This window comes from Budorcas taxicolor, chromosome 1, assembly GCF_023091745.1.
Source record: "Budorcas taxicolor isolate Tak-1 chromosome 1, Takin1.1, whole genome shotgun sequence".
Lineage (NCBI taxonomy): Eukaryota > Metazoa > Chordata > Mammalia > Artiodactyla > Bovidae > Budorcas > Budorcas taxicolor.
This window is the reverse complement of record NC_068910.1, coordinates 181066251-181092035: the sequence shown is the minus strand read 5'-3', so window position 1 is coordinate 181092035 and position 25785 is coordinate 181066251. Positions and strand designations below refer to the sequence as shown.

Below are 25785 nucleotides of genomic sequence, written 5' to 3'. Positions count from 1 at the left end.
CTAACTCAATGGCCTTGGGCCAGTTAACTTCACCTCCGGAGCCTCAGGTGCTAATTTGTAAAATAAGGATAAGGTGCCATTGCTTCTGGAGGGCCAGCACCTTGATTCTGCTCCTAGCCATTCTCTACTCTCATTTTCTGAAATCTGCTTGGTGAATATGATCATGTCTCTCTCTCCCAAGAAATGTCATTCCTCCCCTCAAGCCTCATGAAAATAGTTTTGAGGGGATCACTGGCCTGGGCATTTAGCCTCTGTCTGCTGCAGTTTGCAAGAACCCAAAGAAGCAGTCTCTGACCTGGAGTTGAGATCTTTCAAGGTAAAGAACTGTGACTTGCAGAATGTGTCCATGTGGGCAAGGAGATAAGGCTGGTGAGAAAATGCCTGCCCCAGAGTGTGTACAGGCAAAGGACATCTGTGCATTTCCTACAGACTAAAAGCAGGGAGAAAAAGCCAGCCTGTGAGCTGTCTTAAAGGAACCTCATCCAAGAACACAAAAGAGGACTCAACTATGAGGGACTCCTTGTAGAATTTTGGAAAACCAAGACTAGCAGAAAGAACAGAAGCAGCTAGGAAGATCCCTGTGGCTCAGGGATCTTTGAGGAGTCTTTGGATGTGACCCAACAAAAAAGGTCACACCCCTTTTTACAAATTTCTAAACATGCCTCAACCTGCAAAAGCAGCCCTAGAGATTTAACCTCATGCTTAGAGGATAAAGTCCCATACGCTTTAAATGGCTAATAATTCCTCCTTCTCTGCCTGCATTTCAATCCCTTTCCCTCACCAGCTGTGTTAAAGTTCCTCAGGCACCTGAACTCATCTCTTCTTGCTGCTGCTGCTGCTAAGTCACTTCAGTCGTGTCCGACTCTGTGCAACCCCATAGACAGCAGCTCACCAGGCTCCCCAGTCCCTGGGATTCTCCAGGCAAGAGTACTGGAGTGGGCTGCCATTGCTTCTCCCATCTCTTCTTGCTAGGCTGAGGCCTAAGCTGGGGCCTCTCTGGGGAGCCTCTGGTGTTCTCTGAGTAATTCATGTTCTGTACAAACTGTTCCCAGGCCTAGGGAAGGGAGGGTCATTAACCAAAAAGATAAGATGCCCCTTACAGGAACAGTGGGCTTCCCTGTAGCTCAGATAGTAGAGAATCCACCTGCAATGCAGGAGACCTGGGTTTGATCCCTGGGTTGGGAAGATCCTCTGGAGGAAGGAATGGCTACCCACTCCAGTGTTCTTGCCTGGAGAATTCAATGGACAGAGGAGCCTGGAGGGCTATAGCTTTCACTTCCATAGGAACAGTACCAAATGAGACTCATGTTGTTTGATAAAGAATCTGTGCCTATCTGCTGTACTAACCAGCATTGTGATGGAAATTCAGGCACAGCAGAGACCCTGTGGCTAACTGGCCTTAGTGAGCCTAAAGATCAGCTCTGGAATGGAGGAGAGTGAGAGGTAAGATGGGGATGGTGAACAAGACTATTCTATGTGGCAAGTCTGAAAGTATGCCAATAAATGATGAGATATTAAAAGAGAATGACCACTTCTGGGAATATATCTGAAGGAAATGAAAACACTAACTCGGAAAGATATCTGTACCCCCAGTTCATAGCAGTTATATCCCTAGTTCATAGCAGCTATACTTACAGTAGTTAATACATGGAAATGACCTAAGTGTTTATTAATGGATATGGATAAAGATGTTGTGGAATATTATTCAGCCATTAAATAAATAAGGAAATCCTACCATTTGTGACAATCTGGATGGATCTCTAAGGCATTATGCTAAGTGATATAAATCAGACGTGTGTGTATGCTCAGTCATGTCCAATTCTGCGACCCCATGGATTGTAACCCACTGGGCTCCTTTGTCCATGGGATTCTCCAGGCAAGAATACTGGAGTGGGTTGCCATTTCCTCCTCCAGGGGATCTTCCCAACCCAGGGATCTTCCCAACCCAGGGATTGAACCCGTGTCTCTTGCAGCTCCTGCACCGGCAGGCAGATTCTTTACCACTGAGCCACCTGGGAAGCCCAGTTAGATAAATCACACAGAAGACAAAGGCTGTATGATCTCACTTATATGTGGAGTCTAAAAACAAAATCAACACAAAACCAAACTCACAGAAAAAGAAATCAGACTTGTGGTTACCAGAGGCAGAGGATTGGGGGATGGGGAAACCAAGGAAGGTGGCCGAAAGATACAAACTTTTAGTTATAAGATAAATAAGAACTAGGGATGTAATGTACAGCATGATGACTATGGTTAACACTACCATATGGCGTATAGGAAAGTTGTTAGGAAAGTATATCCTGAGTTTTCATTACAAAAAGAACAATTTCCCCCCTTTTTTCTCCCTTTTTTATTGTATCTATATGAAAGGATGGATGTTAGCTGAACCTATTGCAGTAATGATTTCACAATATATGTAAATTCAACCATCATGCTGTATGCCTTAAACTTGTATAGTGATGAATGTCAGTTATTTTTTCAATAAAACTGGTGAAAAATATGAGAATGAAAACTGTGTTAAGGGTACTGAAAGAATCAAAAGATGATTTTGTGCCTCAAGAGTTTGAGGTGGGGGCTTCCCTGGTGGTGGGGGATAGGAGTTCACCTGCTAAGGTTTGATCCCTGGTCTGGGAGGATTCCACATCCCATGGAGCAACTAAACACAGGCTACTGAGCCTGAGCTGAAGAGCTCGCCAGCTGCAACTACTGAGCCTATGTAGAGCCTCTGCTCCGCAACAAGAGAAGCCACTGCAGTGAGAACCCCCTCCTCCTCGCTGCAGCTAGTGAAAAGTCCGCACGCAGCAAGAAGACCCAGGGCAACTGAAAATAAATAAGTAAAAATTTAAAAAAAAAAGAGAGTTCGAGGTGGGCTTCATACAGGAGTCGACTCTAAGGACTGTCCTTAGGTGGCTATCAGAAAGTGAAGGGCCCAGGAATTTCATATTTGGAAATACAAATGAGAGCTAATTGGGGTGAGGGATTAAGGAGAAAAAATTGGATTGGTAGGTGGTGGCAGATTGTGACAGGTACAAACGTCAGGGTGAGGGAACCAAATATCCATGAGAAGTCCATGTAGCGAAATGATGATTTTTGAGGAAGTATCACAGCTTATGGAAGCTATTTTTTTTTAAATTTCACTTTTTTTTTTTTTAATGTTGAAAGGGCCGAAGAATCCATGCCAGACTGTCTCAAAACAAGGGAGGGAAAAAGAAGGGAGATCAACAGAACTCTCCTTTTCCCTTTTCCCCAAACACTAGGGACACATTATTAACTCACTTTGATTTTTAAAATCTTTATGGTCAGATATGATTTTGAGTGCTTCAAAAGTTTTTCCTTTGTGGAGGTCAGCTGGAGACTGTTGCCTAGGTATCTCAAGGGAAGAATTGAGGTTACATCTCTCAACCTGGTATCACCAAAATACCACTGGTAATCTATCTATCCACACACCTATTCACCCACATCTACTCATCCATCCCACCAGCTAACAAACATCTTTTTGAGTGCCCACCACATGCCAGTTTCCACGCTGTGCACCCAAGTCACCACAGTGAACAACACTGTCCTTTCCAGTGTATGTAACTGTGTTGGGGGCAGGAGAGATTAAACACAAATGGCAAAACTTTTCTAATTGTCACAGATGGGAGATGAGTACTTGGGGGTTCATTATGCTATTTTTTTCTGCATTTTGGTTTGACAATTTTCATAACAAAGTTAGATAACTATTTCTCAAGCAAGGAAGCTAGATTTGACAGATACCTATATCCCAAGGGCAAGTTCAGCTTTGAAGTTACACTCAAGGTGTTAGTGGAAGAGAAGTCCTTTGGGGAGGGTGCAGGGGGTGGTGGGGAAACGCTTCTTGGTGGAACTGTTCTCTGAAAGTACTTGCTCAGATTGACTCAAGAATCCGGAAACCACCGGCCTGAATTGGCTTCAGCTGCCTTGGGAAGTGCTAATAGGTCAGAGTCAAGAGTTAAAAACTAGTCCCCTATCCCCAGTGGCTTATCTACCCCCCCGCCCCCGCCCGCACCCCCCCCCCGCCCCCCGCCTTCCATTACGACCGCCTTGGCTTCAACTCATCAGATTTGAGTAGATAATCAGGGTTAACCAACATCTCCTGAGCACATACAATGTGCCTGGCACTATGCAAAGGCTTTGGGGTTAGATTCCGCTCGCACCATCTTATAGAGAATGGAATAGGAGTCTTGAGAATTCCTCAAGGTAGGAGGAACCTGACCCTATCAAGCAAGAGCAGTTCAGGAACCCATTCCTCCCAATTCCAAATTGTGCGCAATAGATCAGAAACTTGTGATCAGTTTGCTTCGTGGCTTTGAGCAAGTCACCGGGCCTTCCTAATGTGACTCGATTTCTCTATCTATAAAAGGGGTACAGTAAAACCTTGTAAGTTTCTTTCCTTTTTTTTTTGTTTTTTTAAAGGACCAGAGACCTTTACTGTCAAGATCGTGGCACGAAGCGAGGGCTCCATAAATGGCAGCCATCATTCCTGGCCAAGCGCGGGCGCATCCTCTCGGGCGCGCCTCCCGCTGGGCCCCTCGGGACAGACCGGGCCCGCCTCCGCGGCTGTAGTCTCGCAGGGCTCGCGGCAGGTGGCCCTGCATCTGGGTGCCCACGCCCCAGAGAGCGGGGAGCGCGGGCGGATTGGATGACCAAGGTCTCCCCTGGAGGATCCCCCCGCCCCACTCCACACGCCCGGCGCAGGTGAGGTTTCCGGCCCAGGCCACGGGGACAGCGACCTTAACAGAGGTCGAGGCGGGCTGCCCAGCTCGCGCCGGGAGAGGGGTCCTGGGGGCACCCCCTCCCTCTCCCACATTCACCCCAGGGCCAGCCCCGGCGCCCGGGCCCGCGGGCTGCGCGCTCTGCGGCTGCGAAAACCCGGAGAGGCGGATCGGAGCGCGCTCGCAGCCAACTCCTCCGCGGTCCGGCAGCCGAGCTGGGCATGCTCAGTGTGGCCGCCGCGCCGCCGTCCGCCAACTCGGAAGCTCGCGCTCCTCGGCCGTGGGGGCGAGAACGCCGGCGGCGGCGAGCCGGCGTCGTCCGCCGCCCCCAGACAGTGGCAAACTTCGCGGCGTCCCCGGAGCTCGCCCGGGCGAGACTGATACCTTACAAACCAGATCAAACCCAGTCCCCCCCCCTCCCGCCGCCCCTCATCCCAACCCGAATCATGGAGGCTGCGGCCGCCGAAGTGCCGCCGCTGCCGGCAGCCCCTGCCCACTAGCCGGGGACCAACAGGTAAACTGTCGGTGGCGGGGGGTGGTGGTGGAGAGGAGCTGCGGTCGGGTGAGGGTGGGGGGCGGCGGGCTAAAGGAGCCCGAGACGCCCGCGGGCTCGCTGCTCCCGTCGACGCTCGCTGCCAACCCTCTTCGCGCCCCCTTCCTTCCCCAGCCCCTGGAGGGGCAGCAAAGGGTTAAGTCGGCCCCGAGCCACCGTGAGCACGGCCCCCTCCAGCCGCCGCGACCGCCAGCAGCGCTGCTCGGCGCCTGCCCGGAGCCGCCGAGGGCACCGGAGCCGCGGATGCGCCACCGGAGCCCGGCGGGCGTCTAGGAGGCACTGGCTGCTTCCCCACCGTCCGCATGCCTGTCCCTCCCCAACCCCCCTCCAGGCCAGTCTCCCTCCCAGCCGGGTCCGCGCCCAGGTGGCGGGGTCTGCGGGGCGCGTGGCGAGCGGGGGAAGGGTCCCTGTCTTAGAAGGAGGGGCGGGGGCGGGCTGCTCCTCAGTCTCTTCTCGGGTTAGGCGAGCCACCCTCGCCTAGGGCGAGCACTTGAGCCACCCGCCTGGGGCGCCAAAAAAAGTTTTTTTCTCACCCCCTCCCCTGTGCCCCTCCCCCATCCCCACCCTGCTCCCGGCCGGGGTGGGTTTGGGTCCATTGGTGAAAAAAGTCACACGTTCCCATCAGCTGCTCCTCCCCCCTGGGGACAGGGTGGCGGGGTGCTGGGGGGGAGGCGGGTGGAAAGGGAGGTCGGCGCCGCGGAAGACCCCGGCGGACCTCCAGGCTCTCGGGCGGCGGTGAGTCCCGGGGGCTCCAGCGCAGCAGGGTGCCCGCCGAAGGCTGCCCCCATCAGTGCGTGTCTGCGTGCCGGGCAGCGGCAGCATCCAACCTGCTTTATTCCTGCCTGCAGCGCCACAGCGAGTGAGCGAGCGAGGAGGGGGGAGAGGGAGTCTGTCTGCAAAGTGCTGCTCCCTGGTGCTCAGAGGCGGCTGCTCCAGCTCCAACTCTCATTCATTTCGCCGGTTAACATGAGAGATCATGGCCGCCTTCGGGCTTCTCAGCTATGAGCAGAGACCGCTGAAACGCCCCCGGCTCGGGCCGCCAGATGTCTACCCGCAGGACCCCAAGCAGAAGGAGGTAAGGGCGCCGGCGGCCTCCCCGGCAAGCGGGGCTGCGCTCCGCAGCGCTGACCCAGGGCCAAGTTGGCCCAGTGGGCATCGCCGGCGCTGCGGGGGAAGGGTCTGCAGAGAGGGACTGGCGGCGGGGGCCGGACCGGGGGGGAGGTGCTGGGGGGACCCCTGGGGGGCGGAGACCAAGCAGCTGTCAGGCCCCACGCTCCCCTGGGGCGTTCGCTCTCCGGGTGCCGGGTCGCTTCCCGGTTACCGGGCCTTGCGCGGCGCAGCCGGGCGCTTCACCCGGTTCTTCCTTGCGGAAACCCTCTTGCTCCCTCTCTCCCGCCTCTGCCTGCCTTATTTTTCTCTCCGCCGCTTCGGTAAATCCTCGTAAACTTTTTGAAAAATGTTGGAATGCAGTGCCTCCGACACAGGTCTTGGGTTTTGCGCCAGCTGAGCAGGGACGGGGGGTGGGGTGGGTTGGGGAAGACCTTTTCTGTTCAAATTTTGCACTTTGGAGTGGAAGTCGGTTTTGTCCAGGTGATGAATATTTAGCTGTTTGAAAGTACTTTTTGTCTCCCCTCTTCCCTTTAAAAATCAATTTAACAGGGAAACACTGATTTTCTTCCCCAGAGGCGATTGGCTTAACTGCTGGAGGCTGTTTTGTATATGTAAAAGCAGTCAGGTTACCTTGGAAGGGAATGGGTCCCCGGGTTGCTTGTTTCTTTGAGTGAAATTAGAGAAACCTTCACTCTTGAACTAGCCTCAGTGGCCAGAGTAACCATGGCATTTTGTAGTCACGTATATGTTTGTCAGTAGTTAACAAGTAATTATGTAACAACTCTCCAGTTATAATGATCACCCCTGGCTACACAGTTTGCCCAGGGATTTGCTTTTTTTTTCTTTTTTAAGATCACCTGCTACCCAGCTGTACTTTGAGTTTGCCAGCTGCAGCCCACCCATCCTCTGTTTTTTCTTCAGCTAAACATGAGAGCACATTTCAGAACTTCTCTTGCTGGGAACCTAAAAAGCTTCTATTAAAAGTTTACAGGGCCAGTAATATCATAATAGCTCTCATCCTCTGGAGAAGGGGACAACAGAGGATGAGATGGTTGGATGGCATCACCCACTCGAGGGACATGAGTTTGAGCAAGCTCCAGGAGTTGGTGATGGACAGGGAAGCCTGGCATACTGCAGCCCCTGGGATGGCAAAGAGTTGGACACACTGAGTGACTGAACTGAATATCACAGAAAGGGCTTTGTAAAGAAGCCGAGAAGGGTCCTTAAGACTTCCCTTTTGATAAATGTTTCAATAATAGAGGAAGAATGCTTGTTCTGGTTAAACTGTTCTGTTGATAACGTTTCACAAGGATAACGAGTGACAACTCATTTTAGAGGTTTAGCGTGTTAAACCTGTGGAGTAATTCAGATAGAAGCTGGGAAGGTTTGACAGGTGGTTCTCAGTGGAGGGTTAACTGGAGGACAGGAGTTTGAGATTTTGCAGATTTTCCCCCACCCATCTCTCCCTGCTACTCCTACCCAGAATAAAGTTCAATGTTACAGATGAAATAACAAACACTAACAACTGGGTGTAAAGGAAGTTAATAACAGACATTTGTGGCAGAGGATTATTAAAGTTTTGCCGGGGGTCAGGGACACTGGCTGATTTTCATTATCATGTAATTAATGCTTCATCACATCTTACCAGAGGGCAGCATAATTGATAGCATCTCCCCAGTTAAGAGACTTCTCAGATGGTGCAGTGGTAAAGAACCTGCTTGCCAGTGCAGGAGATGTAAGAGAGATGCAGGTTCGATGTCTGGGTCAGGAAGATCTCCTGGAGAAGGAAATGGCAACCCACTCCAATATTCTTGCCTGGAAAATCCCCCATGGACAGAGGAGCCTGGCGGGCTACACCATCCATAGAGTTGCAAAGAGTGGGAAATGACTGAGCAATTGAACACACACAAACACATCCTTCCTCCCCTTGTTTTCTTGTTAAGGAATGGGGACCTGGGATGCCTTGTGGGACTATTTAACATTTATTCCTCAGGTCAACACTCATTCAGAATTGGGACCTCTCTGATTCTGGGAAAAATTAATTTTGGATTTTAGGGTGTCATGACAGTTCATGGAACTCTAAAACTAGAAGTGACCTGAGAGCTCACTTTTTAGAACTTCTTTTGACAAAGTGAGGCCCAGTAGAGTTTACCTGACTCTAGGTGTGTGGTTAAGGGTTAAGCAGCGGAATAGGACCAGCAAAAATGGTGTCTTCTGTCAAGACCAGTACTGTGTTAAGGGTGATTTATGCTAAATTGTGTTGTTCTAATGTTATTCCCTTTCCCTGGAGGCAACCAACATTTTATCTCTCTGGAGCAGAGTCAGAGTTATGTGGGGCTGTAGCCAAATTTGAATACAATATGGAACAGGTGCTTGGCTGTTAGGGGGCGGGGCTGTGGTGAGCAGTGTTTCACAAGCTTCCGTTATTTATGCCTTGACTCAAGAGTTCTCTCCCTCCATCACCTGTACTTCCAATTTTTTCTTTTCCTTTTAGGAAACGTCTTCTGTTTCTTAAGCAGTAATTCACAAGACGTCATGGATTTGATGTGATATATAAAAATTCATATGAAATCATGTCTATAGCTCATTTAAAATTTTATTTATTTGATATTACATATGATTATTTGTCCTGAAACAAGACCATAAATATTAAAACTTTAAAAACTTCAGTGGAAACCATTGGTGTAGTCCATCAGAGAGACTTGCCCCAGATTGTGGGAAATGCTGACTTTAATATAGGCAGACCCGGATTTGGGTTCTGGTTCAACCTCTTTTCAGTTGTGTGGCCTGGGGCAAGCTGTATAACTCCTCATTTGTAAATTAGTATAATTGTGCTGTTCAGAAAATTTTAAGCACTCTGGTTCTAAAACTATTACATTTTTTGTGAGGAAAAACCCTCCTCTTGGTAAAGCTATTCTTATTACTGTAACTGCAGCTTTTATTGTTGTTAACTGGTGCTAATAGTGTTCTGGAAACTAGTTCCCAGGGGACAGGATGGAAACTTGCATGAAGACCTCCTGCAGAGAGTGTGGGGGGGGGGCGGGGAGGGGTGAGGGGGAAACTGGAAGCTTTTGCTTGATCAATTGATTCTGTTCATTTGAGAGCTTGCCATGCCTCAGTGCTCCACAGGACTTGAGTATATCTTGTGTTAAAATACTTTATCCTCTGTCCTCAAGCCTTGAAACCAGGGCCTGAGAAAACTGCAAGGGCTCCTTGATTCCTCCCCCCTCCTCTCTTACACCCGCCCGTCTTGTCCAGTCGGTTTCCCAACTACGTTTCCAACCACCTGCTGCTCTCCAGCTTCACCAGTATGCTTGACTTCTTTTCTGCTTCAGGCTGACTCTTCTCTGCCCCAGGGCTCCTACACGTGCCACCTGGATCCCATCTGCCTTTCCACCCTCACTGCACCATTCCACCTCGCTCTTCTCACCCAAGCCTGTGGTTAGGAGGGTAAGCTTTGGAGCCAGTGTGCTTGGGTTTGAATCCCGGCTCTGCTGTTCACAATACTTCTTACGCTCTTCGAGCCTCAGTGTCCCCTCTTGCAGACTGGGAGTGAGAATACTTCCTTCTCCGTAGAACTGTTGGAAGATTATAGGGATAATAAACATAAAATACTGAGACCAGAGTGAGGCATGTTTCAACACCCAAATGTTTGTTGTTCTGAACTCCCATTGGCCTGCTGCTTCATCATTCAGGTCTCAGCCCAGCAACCTCCTCAGAGGCCTGCCTAGTATAAGTATGTAATTTGTAATTATGTATTTATTTGCGTGTTGCCCCCTGCCCCTGGTGGATCAGTTTCTCCAGGGCAGGGACGAGAGCCGTTTAGAAATCACAGAAATACGCAGCACCTTCTGCAGTTGGTTCCTAGGATGCCCAGGGCATAGGTACTTGTAGGAATGTAGGCATGAAGTGGGAATGAATGAAGAGAAGTCTGGTAACTGAGGGGTGGTTGGGGTGTTAGGGAAAGTCTAGGTTAAAGCAGCTTCCTTGTTTGGAGACTACAAGGCTGAAAGCAGAGGGAAACTGTAGTATTATGAAGGAAGAGGAGTTTTTACTTCTGGGGTGGAAGAGGCCTTAAACAACTGAATAATAGTAAATGTTTTTAGGAAATCAAATTAGTTAGAAAAATAGGTTGGGGCAGCAGTGAGATTTCTAGGCATTGGGAGCCATAGAAACCCACCAGCAGGGTCCTGGTGGAGGATAGCCTGGTGTGCAGGGACAGGGGCTGCCCAGGAGCGAGGTTTTGGAGAAGGCAATGGCACCCCACTCCAGTACCCTTGCCTGGAAAAATCCCATGGACGGAGGAGCCTGGTGGGCTGCAGTCCATGGAGTCGCTAAGAGTCGGACACGACTGAGCGATTTCACTTTGACTTTTCACTTTCATGCATTGGAGAAGGAAATGGCAACCCACTCCAGTATTTTTGCCTGGAGAATCCCAGGGACAGAGGAGCCTGGTGGGCTGCCATCTATGGGGTCGCACAGAGTTGGACACGACTGAAGCGACTTAGCAGCAGTAGCAGCAGCAGGGTTGGAATGGCTGTGTGGGGATAACGTGTCAAACTCAGCACACCTGTAGGGCTTGTTAAAAATGGATGGCTGGGTTTTTTAGACTGAGTAGGGCTGAGGGGGGCTCCACCTCATTTGCATTGCTAACAAGATCAAGGTGATTGAGCTGCTTGTCCGGGGCTCCACTTTGAGGCACTGACCTAGAGAGAAGGTGGCATCCAGTTCTGCAGGGGCTGGAGAGCTTTTTCCATTGCAGGCAGGGCAGGATTAGATATCTGTCAGTGTATTAGGCTGAGGTTGCAGTAGTTTAGTCTCACAGCTCATCCAGGGCATGGTAGGCTTTCCCCAGAAGGCGTCCCCTCCCTTAGCTCTAAGGGAATGAGATGTCTTAGCCCCTTCCAGTATCTTTCCGTCACACTTGGAATAAAACTCAAACTCCTTACCACGTTATGCCTTCAAGGCCCTACCAATCTGTCCTTGCTCACCTCCACAACCACTGCCTGTAGTTAGACCCCCTGGCTCTGCCTCCTGGCCCCATCACTTACTGCCTGTTTGGCTCAGATCTGACCTGTGGAATGGGATAAGATAAGATTTGACCAGTGCTTGGCACACAGATGGTGCTCAGTACTGGTCAGCTACTCTTAGTATGACCCTTGCCTCATTAAATGCTCCCAGGGCTTCCTTGTCCTTAGAATAACATGCACGGGACTCTGCCCTTGGAGGGCTGGCCCCTTCGTGACTTGCTTAGCCTCCTCCAGGCTGTGTGGCGGGTCCACCTCTCTCCTCACACGCCCAGCTCCCTGTGTCTGCGTCCTTGTCCCTCGTTGCTCCTGTGGTCATGTTTCTTGTCATTGACTTGCAGAGAATCCTGGGCAAGGGGGCCTTCCTGCAACCCATCTTCTCTCACCCTTGTTAGTTCACTGTTTTGTGTTAAATTAAAAAAATAATAATTTTACTAATTTTTATTTCTGGCTTTGCTGGGTCTTTGTTGCTGCGCATGCTTTTCTCTAGTTGCGGTGAGTGGTGGGTACTCTAGTTGTGGTGTGCAGGCTTCTCATTGCTGTGGTGTCTGCTGTTGTGAAGCACGGGCTCTAAGGTGCTTGGGCTTTAGGAGTTGCGCTCCCCGGCTCTAGAGCACAGGCTCTGTAGTTGTGGACCAGGGATCAAACTCGTGTCTCCTGCATTGGCAGGCAGATTCTTTTCCACTGAGCCACCAGGGAAGCCTCTGTTAGTGCATTTTGTACTGCTTGTCACTGTCTGAAATGCCATTATTAGGGTCCATATTCTCTCCCTTGTCTTCCTTCCACACTAGGATGTCAGCTGCACGGGAGCAGGGGCTTGTCAGTGGTGTTCACAGTTGGGATGAGACTAGGTGCTCAGTATAATTCTCGAGGAAATGAATAAAACGCAGAAAGAACTCTTAATGAGCAGTTGTATTTATAACCTGACTGTCCCAGTGCTTGTTTTATTTTGGTAACGCCTGTTTTCTTGTTAGCATCTAAAACCCTTAAAACATTAAATGCTTATTTTTAGCCACAGCTGGGGAGGTTGAGGGGAGGGGAGGGAAAATTTCTCAACGATCTTTGAGATGGGAATGTTGATGAAGTTGTTCGGGAGGAGAGGCAGGTTGACCAGTTCCCTGGGGGGATTAAAAGGCAGCGCTGGTTAAAGAGAAAACTTACCCCTGAGATAAATTGACTGGCCCCAGGGCCCCCTGATGGTGAAGGAAATGGCAAGCCACTCCAGTAGTCTTGCCTGGGAAATTCCATGGACAGAGGAGCCTGGTGGGCTATACAGTTCATGGGGTCACAGGTGTTGAACATGACTTAGCGACTTAAACCACCACTGCCAGGGCCCCATCATTTACCTCCCGCAATACCAGTGTTTGGGAGGGACGTCTATATTTATGCGGATATTCTGGCCTGAGACCCTTAGGCCAGAACCAATGTAAGAAGCACTGAGTCAGATTTTCCTGCTGCTCACAGGAGTGTTGCCACCCAAATTTCATGGCAAAGGAACTCAACTGGTTGTCATTTCTCAGGGGCTGCCATTGCCTGCAGGAGCATTGTCAAAGATGCTCCTTAAAACTGCTGCCATAATGCCCTGCCTCCACTCCAGACCTGCTGAGTCAGAAGTTCTGGGAAGGAGGTTGAGGAATTTGCATTTTAAACATGCTTTCTAGGTGATTCCTAAACATATTGAAGTTTTGAAAGCCACTGCTTTAATTTGTGTCTTTACTTGTAGAGACTGTTATAAGCCAAACTCCCCTTTAATCATACCTGCTCCCTGCTATTTGATGTGTTGGAGTCTTTAGATAAATACGCCGTTCGAAGTGTTAGTATAGTGCAAATGCATTTAGCTGCTTTCCCCCCTGAAGTTCTGTTCTGATACTCATGGTTCCCAGCATAGGCTTATTTTCCATCAGCTGTACAAGGTTTATGGCAGACTAGAATTCCATGCCTTGGGCTTGAGATATTCACAGCTCCCTTTTGTGTGCACTTGGCTAAGCTACTCAGTGCTTCACTTCTTGCTTTGTCTCATGAGCATGTTCTTTGAACATATTGGAGGCTACAGAAGTTTATGTTTGATCATGGGCCTGGGCTTTCAATTAGGCTTTTTGGGAATTTATGTAAGGCTCTTCACTTGGTGAGCAGCCACCATTCTTCAGCCTGGTGGATATTTCACTTAGTCTGGGACCTGTAGATATAAAATGTGATTCCTTAGATGGAAGACCAAGAAGTGAGGTCTGAAAGGCAAAGTGCCTTGAGTGAGCACTAAGTGGGAGAAGATGAGGATGAACAGAGCCCTAGGATTTTAGTTGAGGCAGTTAGCAGTGCCTCTCTTGGCTGTGTGTCTGCCCAGGTGAAAACAAAACAAAGGTTGGAGAATGGAGTAAGTGGAAATTCTAAAGAATTGTGATGGTATTGGGTTGGCCAAGAAGTTTGTTCGTTTTTTTTCCAAAAATGTTGTAGGATAAACCGGAACCAACTTTTTGGACAACCCGATGCTTGTTCTGAAATGCTCTTTTAATGAGGTTCTGAACCCGATTGTGAGACTTCTTGACAGACTAGGCAGGAATTAGAGCAGGTGGAGGGATCTGTAAGGAGAGTGAACATGACTAAAGGTTTCTTTTCCCAGTGTTCCCTTTGCAGTGATGAGAAGAGCTGGTGGACTTAGCCTGGAGAAGGGCTGACCTCAGGTCTGATTTGGGAAAGCCAGGTGAAGGGAGGTGCCTACCTCCTACACATTCCAGTCTGAGAAGGGAACATGGAAATACTTGGACTTTTCATTGTCTTTAGAAGATTTCTGAAGTTGGATGATGATGGCAAGGGGGTTCGTTATACTATCCTATTTCTCTGTTTTGGAAAATTTACATTAAATGTCTTATGTTACACAATAAAATGATTTCTATTTAAAAAATATGCATGTCTACATAATCTGGAAGAATTATCACCCACATGTAGATAATTGCTATCTCTTGCGAATGGGTTTGTTGTTGCTAGGTTATGTCCGACTCTATGCAACCCCATGGATTGTATAGCCTGCCAGACTCCTTGGTCCATGGGATTTCCCAGGCAAGAATACTGGAGTGGGTTGCTGTTTCCTTCTCGGGTGGGGGTCTTCCCCATTCCAAGGACCCACGTCTCTTGTGTCTCCTGCATTGGCAGGTTGATTTTTTACCACTGTGCCACTAAGAATGGCTTTAGGGGTGATCTTTTTTTTTTTTTTGGTTACTAATCTGTATTCTATGTTGTAACAGTTGATGTGCACTACCATTGTTATTGGAGGATATAACTTAAAGAGCAATTATTAGGTGACTTTGAGTTTACAGGAGTGCAGCTTTGTTGTTGGTTCCAAACCAAGCTAGAGTCCCTTTAGCTGAGGTTTAGGCAGAGGGATCTCGAGGGTGTAGGTGTAGGCACTTATGACCTGTCAAAGCTGTGATGGGTTAGGGGCTGTTACATGAGCGTTCCAGCCCTATCACTTAAGCTGTGTAATTTGGGGTGCTGTGTCATTTTCCTCAACTATCAGCTGGAGAGGATGATACCTAATCCTCTAGAGTATGGGAAGGAGCACTGTAAACTTAATTGTTACCACATGTTGAGGTATCAATTCAGTGGTGTGCCAGAGCAGGCTTATAGCAGCTGATCATTAAAATTTCAGGAATTTTGTGAGCTGGTTAATATGCTGGTGGCTTTAATTTTGGCACCAAGGGAGTATTTACACCAAGGAAGTTGGCAAATACTATAAATTTGGGGGTTTTGTTTTTAGTTTTTTCAGAAGCTGTCTGTGAAGCATTTACCAGGACGGTGCTGGATATGGTTATATTGTATTATTCTGTAAGATGTTGTGCCAAAACCAAAAAAACTTTTTGGCCAACCCAGTATGTACCAGGTGCCTTGTTGGCTACTTCACCATCATTCTTATCCCCGTTTCCCCTACCTGCTGCTGCCAATTCACTTTAGTCATGTCTGACTCTGTGCGACCCCATAGACAGCAGCCCACCAGGCTCCCCTGTTCCTGGAATTCTCCAGGCAAGAACACTGGAGTGGGTTGCCATTTCCTTCTCCAATGCATGAAAGTGAAGTTGCTCAGTTGTGTCCGACTCTTAGCGATCCCATCTACTGCAGCCTAGCAGGCTCCTCCATCCATGGGATTTTCCAGGCAAGAGTACTGGAGTAGGGTGCCATTGCCTTCTCTGTTCCCCTACCTACTTCCCACAAAAAAAAATTTTTCCCCTCAAAGCCAGATCCTCACTTTCTTTGACTCTCCTGCAGCTTGAGGTGACTGAATTCTGGCTAGATAGATTGAATGGAAATCTGCTTTGTGCCTGACTGCTGGGGAAGAATATACTTCTTTGCTGAAAAAAGTACAGGCATGGGAGACAGTGCTGTCTTTTAACGCCCCGAGAGCTGCTGTCTTCGGAAAATTAATAAGAGGGGATGGTCGTGGGAGCTAGGGCACCTGTCTTGTGACCCTGAGGCAGTGAGCCTGTGGATGAAAGTGGAGATGACGGAATGGCTTTATGAAATTGTAAAGCTACTGAACTGATCTTGGGCCCCCTCTCCATGGGCTTCTTGAGAAGTAAGCAAGAGCTGTCCACATGGTTTAAACCATCTTTGAACCAGTTGTCAGTCTCTTGAAAGTATCTAACATTGTCATGATGCGCATGCTTAAATGCTCAGTTGTGTCCGACTCTTTGCCACCCCATGGAGTGTAGCGTGCCAGGCTCCTCTGTCCATGGGATTTTCCAGGCAAGAATACTGGAGTGGGTTGTCATTTCATACTCAGGAGGATCTTCCCGACCCAGGGATTGAACCCGCATCTCTTACATCTCCTTCATTGGCAGGCGGGTTCTTTACCACTGGCACCACCTGGGAAGCCCAGTGTTGTCATGGTACTTCCCATTTATATTTTGTCCCCCTTATATCATCACAGACTGAGAGAATTCCAGAGAGTACACCTTCCCAGAATTCTCCTCCTAGAACAGCAGGAGACAAAGGTCACCTGCGTCTTGTCTGTTTGATGGCTAATTCTGCGCAGAGCCTCTCAGAAGTGGAGGGCATGCTCACAAGGCTCCTTTATTGCCATTTGTGGTGGGAAGAGGAGGAGAGCCTTCCTCTTTTCTGTTCAGAGGGGGGGATCCTGTGAGTCTGTACCATTTTTTGGGGAAACCAGGTATGTTTGGAGCTGGATGGGTTGCTCTGACTTTCTCATTCAATACCAGCAGACGCTGAGTCCCACAGAGGTTAAGATGCTTCCTTAAGGCAGACCTCCACACAGCACTTGTGTGCCCTGATCTGTCCTTACGACTTTACTCGCCCTGCACTTTGCACACAGCCTCCACTGCTGGTAAACACCCTCGTGTTACTCTGGCATCGAGAACTACTCTGCATTTTAGGGCACCCAGCGCCTCTGTGAGAGCTGGGGACCATTCAGCCATTTGTCTGATCTCCGAGCTTGCCAGAACCTTGAGTGGTGTCTCTTGGGCAGAGGAATGCTCTGGAAGCTCAGGTACTCTCATCTTCCTGTTTCTGGTGGAAGGTTCATAGCCCTGTCCGTAGCCTCTGGTGCTGCTAGGTATCTCAGTCACAGGCCTTTGTGGAGTGTGTTGGGGATTAATCCTGTCTAGCTTTCATTTTCTTGATTGAGATTCTCCTTTATTTGTAGGTAGCTTAGTTGGAGTTACAAACACATAAGATGTACCATTTGCCTGCTTTCAGGGAGCAACATTTATTAATACATGGTATTCCCAGGGACAGCAGAGCCTGGTGGGCTGCTGTCTATGGGGCTGCACAGAGTTAGACACGACTGACGCGACTTAACAGCAGCAGCAGCATTCTGTATAAAGGGATCCCTCTTTCATATAGTCATGAAGTGCTAGGGCCTGAGAAGAGAAAAATTTTAGCTCCTGGGTTTTATTTTCCACCTTCCAAGGGAAGTAGAACTCTATATATGCACGCCAAACAGATCCCGTCATTCAGTCATTATTAATGAGCACCTTGTAGGCACTTTGCCAGCTGTGGCTTCATGAGGACAGGGCCTAAGACTTGTATTTCCTACCATGTCCCTGGCTTGGAGCACAGTGCCTGGCCCACACCTCGGACTCAAAATGCCTTTCATGAATGGGAGTGTGAGTGAGTGCTGAGCATGTTGGAGATGGTCCCGGGTCCCTGAAGACTTCAATCCAGAGCAGTGCTTTTCATCTGGGGTGATCCCCTTAGGGACACGGGCAGTGTTTGAAGACATTTGGGGTTGTTACAACTCTGTGTATGTGTGTATTAGCTGCCGTTGGCATCTAGTAGGCAGAAGCCAGGGGACGAGGCTTACATTCTCTGGTACTAAAGACAGTCCCCCACAACCAAGGCTTATCTGGCCTCAGATATCAGTGGTTCCCAGACTGAGAAAGCCTGGTCTGGAGGAAGTGACATACCTGTAAATAAGGAGCACAGTGTTCTGGATATTCTTTGAGAAGGATGTACAAAGTGCTATGGAGATGATAGGGAGTGACCCAGCTTTTGGCAGGACCTAGTAAAGGAGGTGAAACCCACTCCAGTGTTCTTGCCTGGAGAATCCCAGGGATGGGGGAGCCTGGTGGGCTGCCGTCTATGGGGTCGCACAGAGTCGGACACGACTGAAGTGACTTAGCAGCAGCAGCAGCAGCAGTAAAGGAGGAGGTTTCAAGCCTCGGACTTGGAGGATGTGTAGGGTGGATGGGGCTGAGGTGTGGTGTGGGGCGTGCAGTGGGGAGCTGGGTTGGAGTGGGAAAGAAAGTTGGGATCAATGTATGGGGTCCTTTGCGTGCTGTGTGGAGGTGTCTGGATGTTATGGTCGAGCCCATGAGGTGGCTATTCAAGGGTGTGAAGGGAATGAGATTTAAGATGAGTAAGGGTCATGGTTTGAGGGGACAGTGCTTCTGAGGGTCACATTGAGGCAAAATGACCGACTGGCTAGATGGTCGCTGACATTGGAGGCCCGGGGATGGGTCTGTTAGGTTTCCATGGCTGCCATAACAACTTACCACAAATCAGGTGGCCTAAAACAATGGAGGTTTATTCTCTCGCAGCTCTGGAGGCCAGCTGTCTGGAGGGAGCATTGCTGGGGTTGGATTCCGACTGGAGCTCTAGGGGCGAGAGCTTCTTTTTCTCACCCAGCCTTTGGTGGCGCCAGACCCCCCCTTGGCCTCTTTGTGGCCCACTTGCATCTGTTTCATTTCTGCCTCCATCTTCACATGACTGTCTTCTCCGGGTGTTTGTCCTTCTCTGAGAGTGCCTTGTAAGGACACTTGTTATTGGATTTGGGGCTCACTTGGATAATCCAGAATGAGTTCATCTTGAGAGCTTTAACTTAATTATCTCTGTGAAGATCTTTTTCCAAGTAAGTAACACTCCTAGGTTCCAGGATTTGATAGGATACTCTTGTGGGTCCTATGGGGCTTGGGAAGAAAGAGTAACAGGGATTTAGGAGAAAGATTATTGAGGTGGAAGAGTTGGCAAAAGTGGATGTGTAAGGTAAGAGGGGCGAGTACGAGGATATACCAATATGTTTAGCTTAGAGCAGTGATTCCCAAATTTTCTGATTTTAGGACCCCTTTATAATAAACCTTGTTTAGGATGCCATAGAGCTTTTATATCTCAGTACTTATGGTATTAGAAATTAGACATGAGAAATACTAGAAAAATATAGTAATTCATCTACAAATAATGATAAAACCAATTTCATATTTAAAATGTTTTTATGAGCAATATTTTTCCAAACAAAAACAATAGTGGACAAAGTGGTATTGTTTTACATTTTTGTGAATCTGTTTAATGTCTGGATTCTCATATCTAGTTCTCCATTTAGTCCATTACAATATGTTGCTTCGATTGAAGGATATGAAGAAAATCTGGCCTCACCAATATGTAGCTGGAAAGTTCTTGGGAATCCCAGAGGTCTTTGAAATGGAGAACACTGGCTTATACAGTTGGGTGGGTTGCTGATTGATGGTAGTCCTCAAGCGAAACAAAAGAACTTGTTAAATTTTTTTCCCAAGGGTGGGAAGGTTGGGGAGGGGAGTAGAGCGACCCAGTTCATTTTTTAATATTTTCGATTGGAGATGCCTCTGGGGAATCCAGGTTGCACTGTACAGAAGTAGTACAAATGTGGATTTTGGTGTGATTTTTGTGTTGAAGTCCTGGCAGTGATTGCCTGTTCATAGTGGGCAGAGAAATACAGGACCAGGCAGACTGTGGACCCCTGCCGCAGCACCTCCAAGAGGGGGAGTTGTTGGGGGTGACAAGGGGTCCAGAGGGAGAGCTGGCATCGCCGTTAGCCTCTTCTCAGTTTGGCAGTTTCCCTCTTCAGGGCCTTTGCACGTTTGCTTCCTGTGGCCTGGTTGTCTTCTCTTTATCACTGCAACTGATGGTCAGCACTCAGTATAGTTAATGTTTTTCTTATTTGCTCTGTCCTCCCACCAGTATAAGTTTCATGAAACAAAAACTATGTCCTTTTTTATCCCCCGCTGATAACCAGAGGCAGGGAGGGGGTGTGGGATATGGTTGGGTTAAATAAATATTTGTTGATTGGATCTAGTAACTGGGGCAGTCATTATTAACAAATGGTTCTTAGAAGCCCTGTGTAGGGCACAGTGATGCTGGGAAATATAAGACATGGTTCCTGCCGTTGAAGAACTCTGTATGGAAGATTAGCAGCCCTGTGTGGTGGGAACTGATGAGGGAGGGGTCAGCTCTTTGAGAATTAGAGATGTCTTCAGAAATATGGATGTTTTCAAGGCCTTCTGGGCAGAGGTTGTGAGCAAAGGCACCGAGATGGGAAATGGATGTGATCTTTGGAGGAATTGGATGTAGTTCAGTAAAGCAAGAGTGTATTGAATCCTAAACTTGAACATGTCTTTAGATTTGGGAGCAGTTGAGAGGAGAAGATTAAAACTGCTGGAGAGGGCTTCCCTGGTGATTCAGTGGTAAAGAATCTGCTTGCCAATGAAGGAAACACTTGCCAAATGAAGGTTTGATCCCTGATCTGGGAGGATCTCACATGCCCAAAGCAATGAAGGCTGTGTGCCACAACCGCTGAGTCTGTGCTTTAGAGCTCAGGAGCCGCAACTGCTGAACCCACGTGCTGCAACTACTGACGCTTATGTGCCCTAAAATCTGTGCTCCCCAACAAGAGAAACCGCTGCAGTGAGAAGCCCATGTACCACAACTGGAGTAGCCTCCACTCGCTGCAACTAGAGAGAAATCCTCGCAGCAACGAAGACCCAGCACAGCCAAAAATAAATAAATAAAATTATAAATAAAAAATAAAGCTGCTGGAGAGAGAAGAGCTGTCTGCTGGAGCAAGGCTGGCTTGGTCCTGGGACAAGGGGACCAACGTCCTACTGGGAGTGACCCCTTATGTGTAGTGTTCCGCATGACTACCTCTGAGAAAGGACGGGAGGCACGACATACGCAGATCTCCCTGTTTACTTTTAATTTTCTACAAGCATTTCCAGAGTCATTCTGAATGTGTAGAGATTTTCCTCGGCAAGAATTAACTCAGCCTTCAACCCACATCCAATGTGCCCCAGCTCAGATATGCAAATGCTGCCTTGTCAATTAAAATTTGGTGGAATTTGCTGCTTTCCTTTTCCAGCCATTTCATTCATGGATTAATCTCACAGGGTTGTTGAGGTTAGGACTGTTTAAGGTATTGGCAGCAGGGAAGAGCTAAGACAAACGTATTTTGTCTTAAGTGTCATTGGAATTTTTTTTTTTTTGCTAAGGTGCTGGTTTACATAAAGGTATGGAAGCACTATCAAAACTATGTCCAAGGCAGTGCTAAATAATTTATATTTCTCCTGAGTTCTGCAAGGAAGGTTAATATTGACATTGCTTAGGGTTTTTTTTTTTCTTTCTTTCTTTTTTTAAAGCTCTACACACTGCTTCTGTAGACCGTATGGAAAATATTTTTGGGGTCAGAGCTGTTTTTACTCTTTGGTCAGTTGTAGACTAAATATCAACTGCTTCTTTTGAAAAAGGAAGATTGTGAACTGGAGACCCTATTTACATCTTGACTACTCGTATGAGATCTGCTTTTGTCACCATTAAATAATCGAAATGCATTTGAAGTTATATTTTCATTTACTTAGTACTTGATACGTACTTCCCACTGCACTCAGTGATGTGGGGGTGTAGGAAAGAAATAGAAGCCTGCTTCTGTCCCCTCTAGAACAGTGCTTCTCAAAATATCTGTGGTGAAGGGCCAGTTTTTTTTTAAAATTAATTTTCAATCTGTTGCAGACTGATATAGATGTATGATAAAAATGAATCACTAGAAAAATGAAATGCGGATTGAATGTACTGGCAGTATCAAGTTGCTATGAAAGTTTCCAAGCACTTCTCAATTTTTGCATATTGTTGAGGACTGGTAGCAGTTTCAGATCACACTCTGCGTAGCACAGCTCTAGAAATGAACATCTGGCTCACTGATGCACAGAAAACAATTGAAAAAAATGACTAATGCATTGGCTTTTGTTTGTTTTAAAATTGAGGAATAACATATTCCTCATCCTCAGCACTGAATAACACGTTCAGTATGTTGCAGAAGGGCTTCCCAGGTGGCTCAGATGGTAAAGAATCTGCCTGCCAGTGCAGGAGACTGGGATTCGATCCCTGGGTCGGGAAGATCCCCTGGAGAAGAAAAGGGCAACCAACTCCAGCGTTTTTGCCTGGAGAATTCCATGGACAGAGGAGCCTGGTGGGCCAGTCCACAGGGTTGCAAAGAGTCTGACACGACTGAGTGACTGACACTTTGACTTCACAATGTATAAAGTGCCATGTTCCATCAGGAGAGCCCATGTTGATTGTGTTGGTTATTCTGAAGGCTTTACATGTTTGGTTTTATGCCAGCCTCATGAACACCTCTTGGGTGGATACTATTATCGCCTTTTTTACAAGTGAAGAAACTGAGGCACAGGGGAGGGATCACAGGGGTCGACTTTACTTTCCCAGGGTCTGTTAGCTGCATCGTGATGGAGTTGAAATTGGACATCTGAGACTGTGCTGAAAACCATCCTGCTCTATATATAGGGAGGCTAAAAATGCTGCATGAGTTCAGGAAAGAGAGGGTTGGAATACTTGGAGGTCTTACTGGAGGGTGTAGGTGTGAGGGTCAGGATGCGAGTGAGTGGGAACAGGTTGCACCCTATCTTTCCTAAGAAAGAGCTGCAGGTAGGGTGAGTGAGGTGCCATGAGGGAGAAGACAAGCCTCTGAGATCAGGCTTGGAGTCCTGGAGTCCTGGCCGGCTGCTGTGGGGGGCGGTGATGAGCTCACCAGGCTCTGCTGTCAGATTTATCTCACTAGCTCATGCTTAATAAATCCGGACGGGGAGAGAGTGGAGTCGGGGAGGCTGCGAGGGAAGCGGCTGTAGTAACCAAAGCATGAAGTAAAAAGACTGATGAGGGCTTTAAACAGGACTAGAGAAGAAGAATTGGCAGTTGGTGACAAATTGGTCAAAGGAAACGAAGGAGAAAGGACTGTGGAAAATGCATCGATTCCTTGGACACTATTTAGCTGGGATGGTAGTAGATCCTGTTGCTTGAGGATCTCCGGGTAGACACATGTTTGTGTTCAGTCTTTAGAGAATTACCTGATTGCTGGATTGAAATGAATATTCGGACTCTCCTTCCTACCCACCTCCCTCACCCTGTGGCATGAACTGGTTTACTTGAAGGTCTGATGACTCAGAGGGCTTTGGTTTATACCACTTGTCCCCTGCTTTAAACCTCACCTTCAATACCTGTTATTCAGCCCCCCACAGGCTGCTTTGATGGTGGTAAACATCCCGAATTGCTTGGAAGGTTGGCTTAGCTCCCTGGAAGAGGTGGGAGTGAGCAAGCCTCCCGAAAATAAAAAGGGTGGAGGCTGAGAGGTGTTAACAGAGGCTGACTTTCAGGCTGCACTTTTGGAGGTGGACTGCGGACATTGGCTTTCTTGGCTCAAAATTTCTAGGTTTAGCCTCTGTTTTCGAGTACGCAAATGAACAGCATCACCACCCCCACTAACAACAAAGAAGAGACATTCCCAGCTAACTCGTCTTTGTAGAGCAGTTATCCTCTAATTAAAAATAGTCCACATTAAAAAAAAATCTTAAAAAATAGAAAGTAAAAATCAAATAGTTATGAGATCTAAATAACCATAATTTGAAGTAGTATTTGAATGACAGTCACAGTGATGTTTTTGAAACCTAGCAGAGACCTCAGGTACTTCTGAACTCATCAGAAAATCTAAATTCTCACATCATTTTAGTATCTCTTGATATTTTCAGAATTTTGTAAATCCAGTGATGATTTTTTTTTTTAATTGTCAAACATGGTGAAAGAAAAGTGAAAGTGAAAGTCGCTCAGTCAAGTCTGACTCTTTGTGACCCCATGGACTATACAGTCCATGGAATTCTCCAGGCCAGAATACTGGAGTGGGTAGCTTTTCCCTTCTCTAGGGAATCTTCCCAACCCAGGGATCGAACTCAGGTCTCTTACATTGCAGGTGGGTTCTTTACCAGATGAACGGCCAGGAAAGCCTTTGAACATGGTTCATTAATTAAATAATGGATTAAAAAAAAGAGACATTCCCAACCTCTGTCCTCTCTCCCAGGCAGGAACAAGGATGTCCTGCAGTTTCACTTGATTTTTCCTGCACGCTTTTCGTCTCTGTCACCCATCAAGTTTCCCTTTTTGTGAATTTGCAGTTCATTTGGTGGCAGTCACCAACACCTTCCTACTGGTGTGCACCCAGTGTGGGGTCAGGGGTGCACTTAGGCATGGGGTAGAAAGAGCCAGGATGGGGGCACAGTGAGTTAGTGCACTGGACGGTTAACTTCAGAGGTCAGAAACCATGGCTTGGATTAGTTTTTTCTGCCTTTGGATCACCTAGCCTAGTGGGAGGCAGATTTAGTCCTAAGTGCAAACTATGATTTGCAGGAGGAGTCTACATTAAGATGCGATTTCATTGCACGAGTCGTGTGGGATGGTGACTTACCTGACCTGTGGGGGCTCCAAAGAGGAAGCTGTCTTCTGAGGCTGCCTTATGTACAGTTCTGGGCCCGATCAACTATGGACACCTTAGGTGCCCTTTCCCACATTCTACAAGTCTGAAAGTATTTTTCTTTGGTAGTTTTCCTGAGAGCCACATCCAGGTGTTTGATATCCGAGGGTGACATGCATTTGAAGGTGATTTGAATATAAATTAATAGGCTACAGTTACTTAGAGTGGAATAAATGCCAAGTATATTTGGATGTAATTTGAATCAGAGTTTCTCACTTCCATTGGAGGGGGAGGGCCTGCCTGTCTCATGGTTGAGGGTGAGGGAGGTTTTTGTGGGGAGTCAGGTCCCCAAGAGTCTCAGCACATCATCCTTGGTGGATGTTTCCATTTGCTTCGTTGGAAAGTTACTGAGTCCCTGGATGTGCTGGTTGATCAAAAACCATAATGGCAATGACTGTGATGAGCCTATATATGGATATGTTTTGGCCCCACTGTCGCCAGTCAGGGGTTGAACCCAGGCCACGGCAGTGAAAGTGCCAAATCCTAACCTCTGGATGACGAGGGAACTCCCATAAGCCTTCTTATAAGTGCTTAGTGTGTACCTGTGACCATGTCGAGTGCCTCACATGTTTTTTCTCTTATCCTTTACAATAGGCCTGGGAGGTGTATGGAGGTATCTCCATTTCACAGACAAGAAGGGAGCTAGGATTCTAGTAGAGCTTGATCGAAATCTTACCAGTCTGCTCTAAGATCTCACGGTCTTGAAGAGCCCGTTGGGCCTGCTGGGGGCCTGATTGTCACGTGGCCACTTAAGCACGTCACTCGTCAGTCTGTTTCTCAGCCTGTAAACGGGTACTCGTCCTGCCTGAACCATTTGACTCTGAGGAAGATGGGTGTGAATATTCTGGTAAAAGGCCAGGGAGGAGTATTATTGTGGTCACGATTTTCTCTTCTCTTTTACCTGCTGCTCAGTACTGGTGTGAAGATCGGACTGCCGCCTTTGTGTTGAGCTCACGTCCTCTGGGGTTCATCTGGGTTCCCACTGTTAGTGATTGCTGGCCTGCAGTTGGAGTTTTGGGTAGGGGTGATATATTAATAGCTGGGTAGACGAGGGTGGATGTGTAAAAAGCTGAGTTTCAGATGTGGCCTTGATGCAAATGTGGCCCAGGTGTCAGAGATGTGGGTAGGGGCGGGGAAGACGCTAGGTTGACTTTTGGGGGGAGTCCTGCCTCCCCCCCCCCAGCGTCAGTCTGGCCCCTTCCTTGGCTCTCTGTTCAGGAGGCTGGTGGTAGTGCCCTCTCTCACAAACATTTTGGCTGAGCTGGGGAAACAGACCACATACCCTTCTCGCTCCCTACC

The 25785-nt window shown here is 47.9% G+C and overlaps 1 protein-coding gene across 1 annotated transcript in view; it reads left to right on the top strand.

Annotated features, from left to right (window-relative positions):
• The first annotated feature begins 6262 nt into the window (after positions 1-6262).
• The window catches only part of MED12L (mediator complex subunit 12L), a 354867-nt gene continuing 335344 nt past the window's right edge, over positions 6263-25785 (top strand). Inside the window, exon 1 of the mRNA XM_052636382.1 lies at positions 6263-6361. Coding sequence (XP_052492342.1) covers positions 6263-6361 — 99 coding nt within the window. The remainder of the gene's footprint in view (positions 6362-25785) is intronic.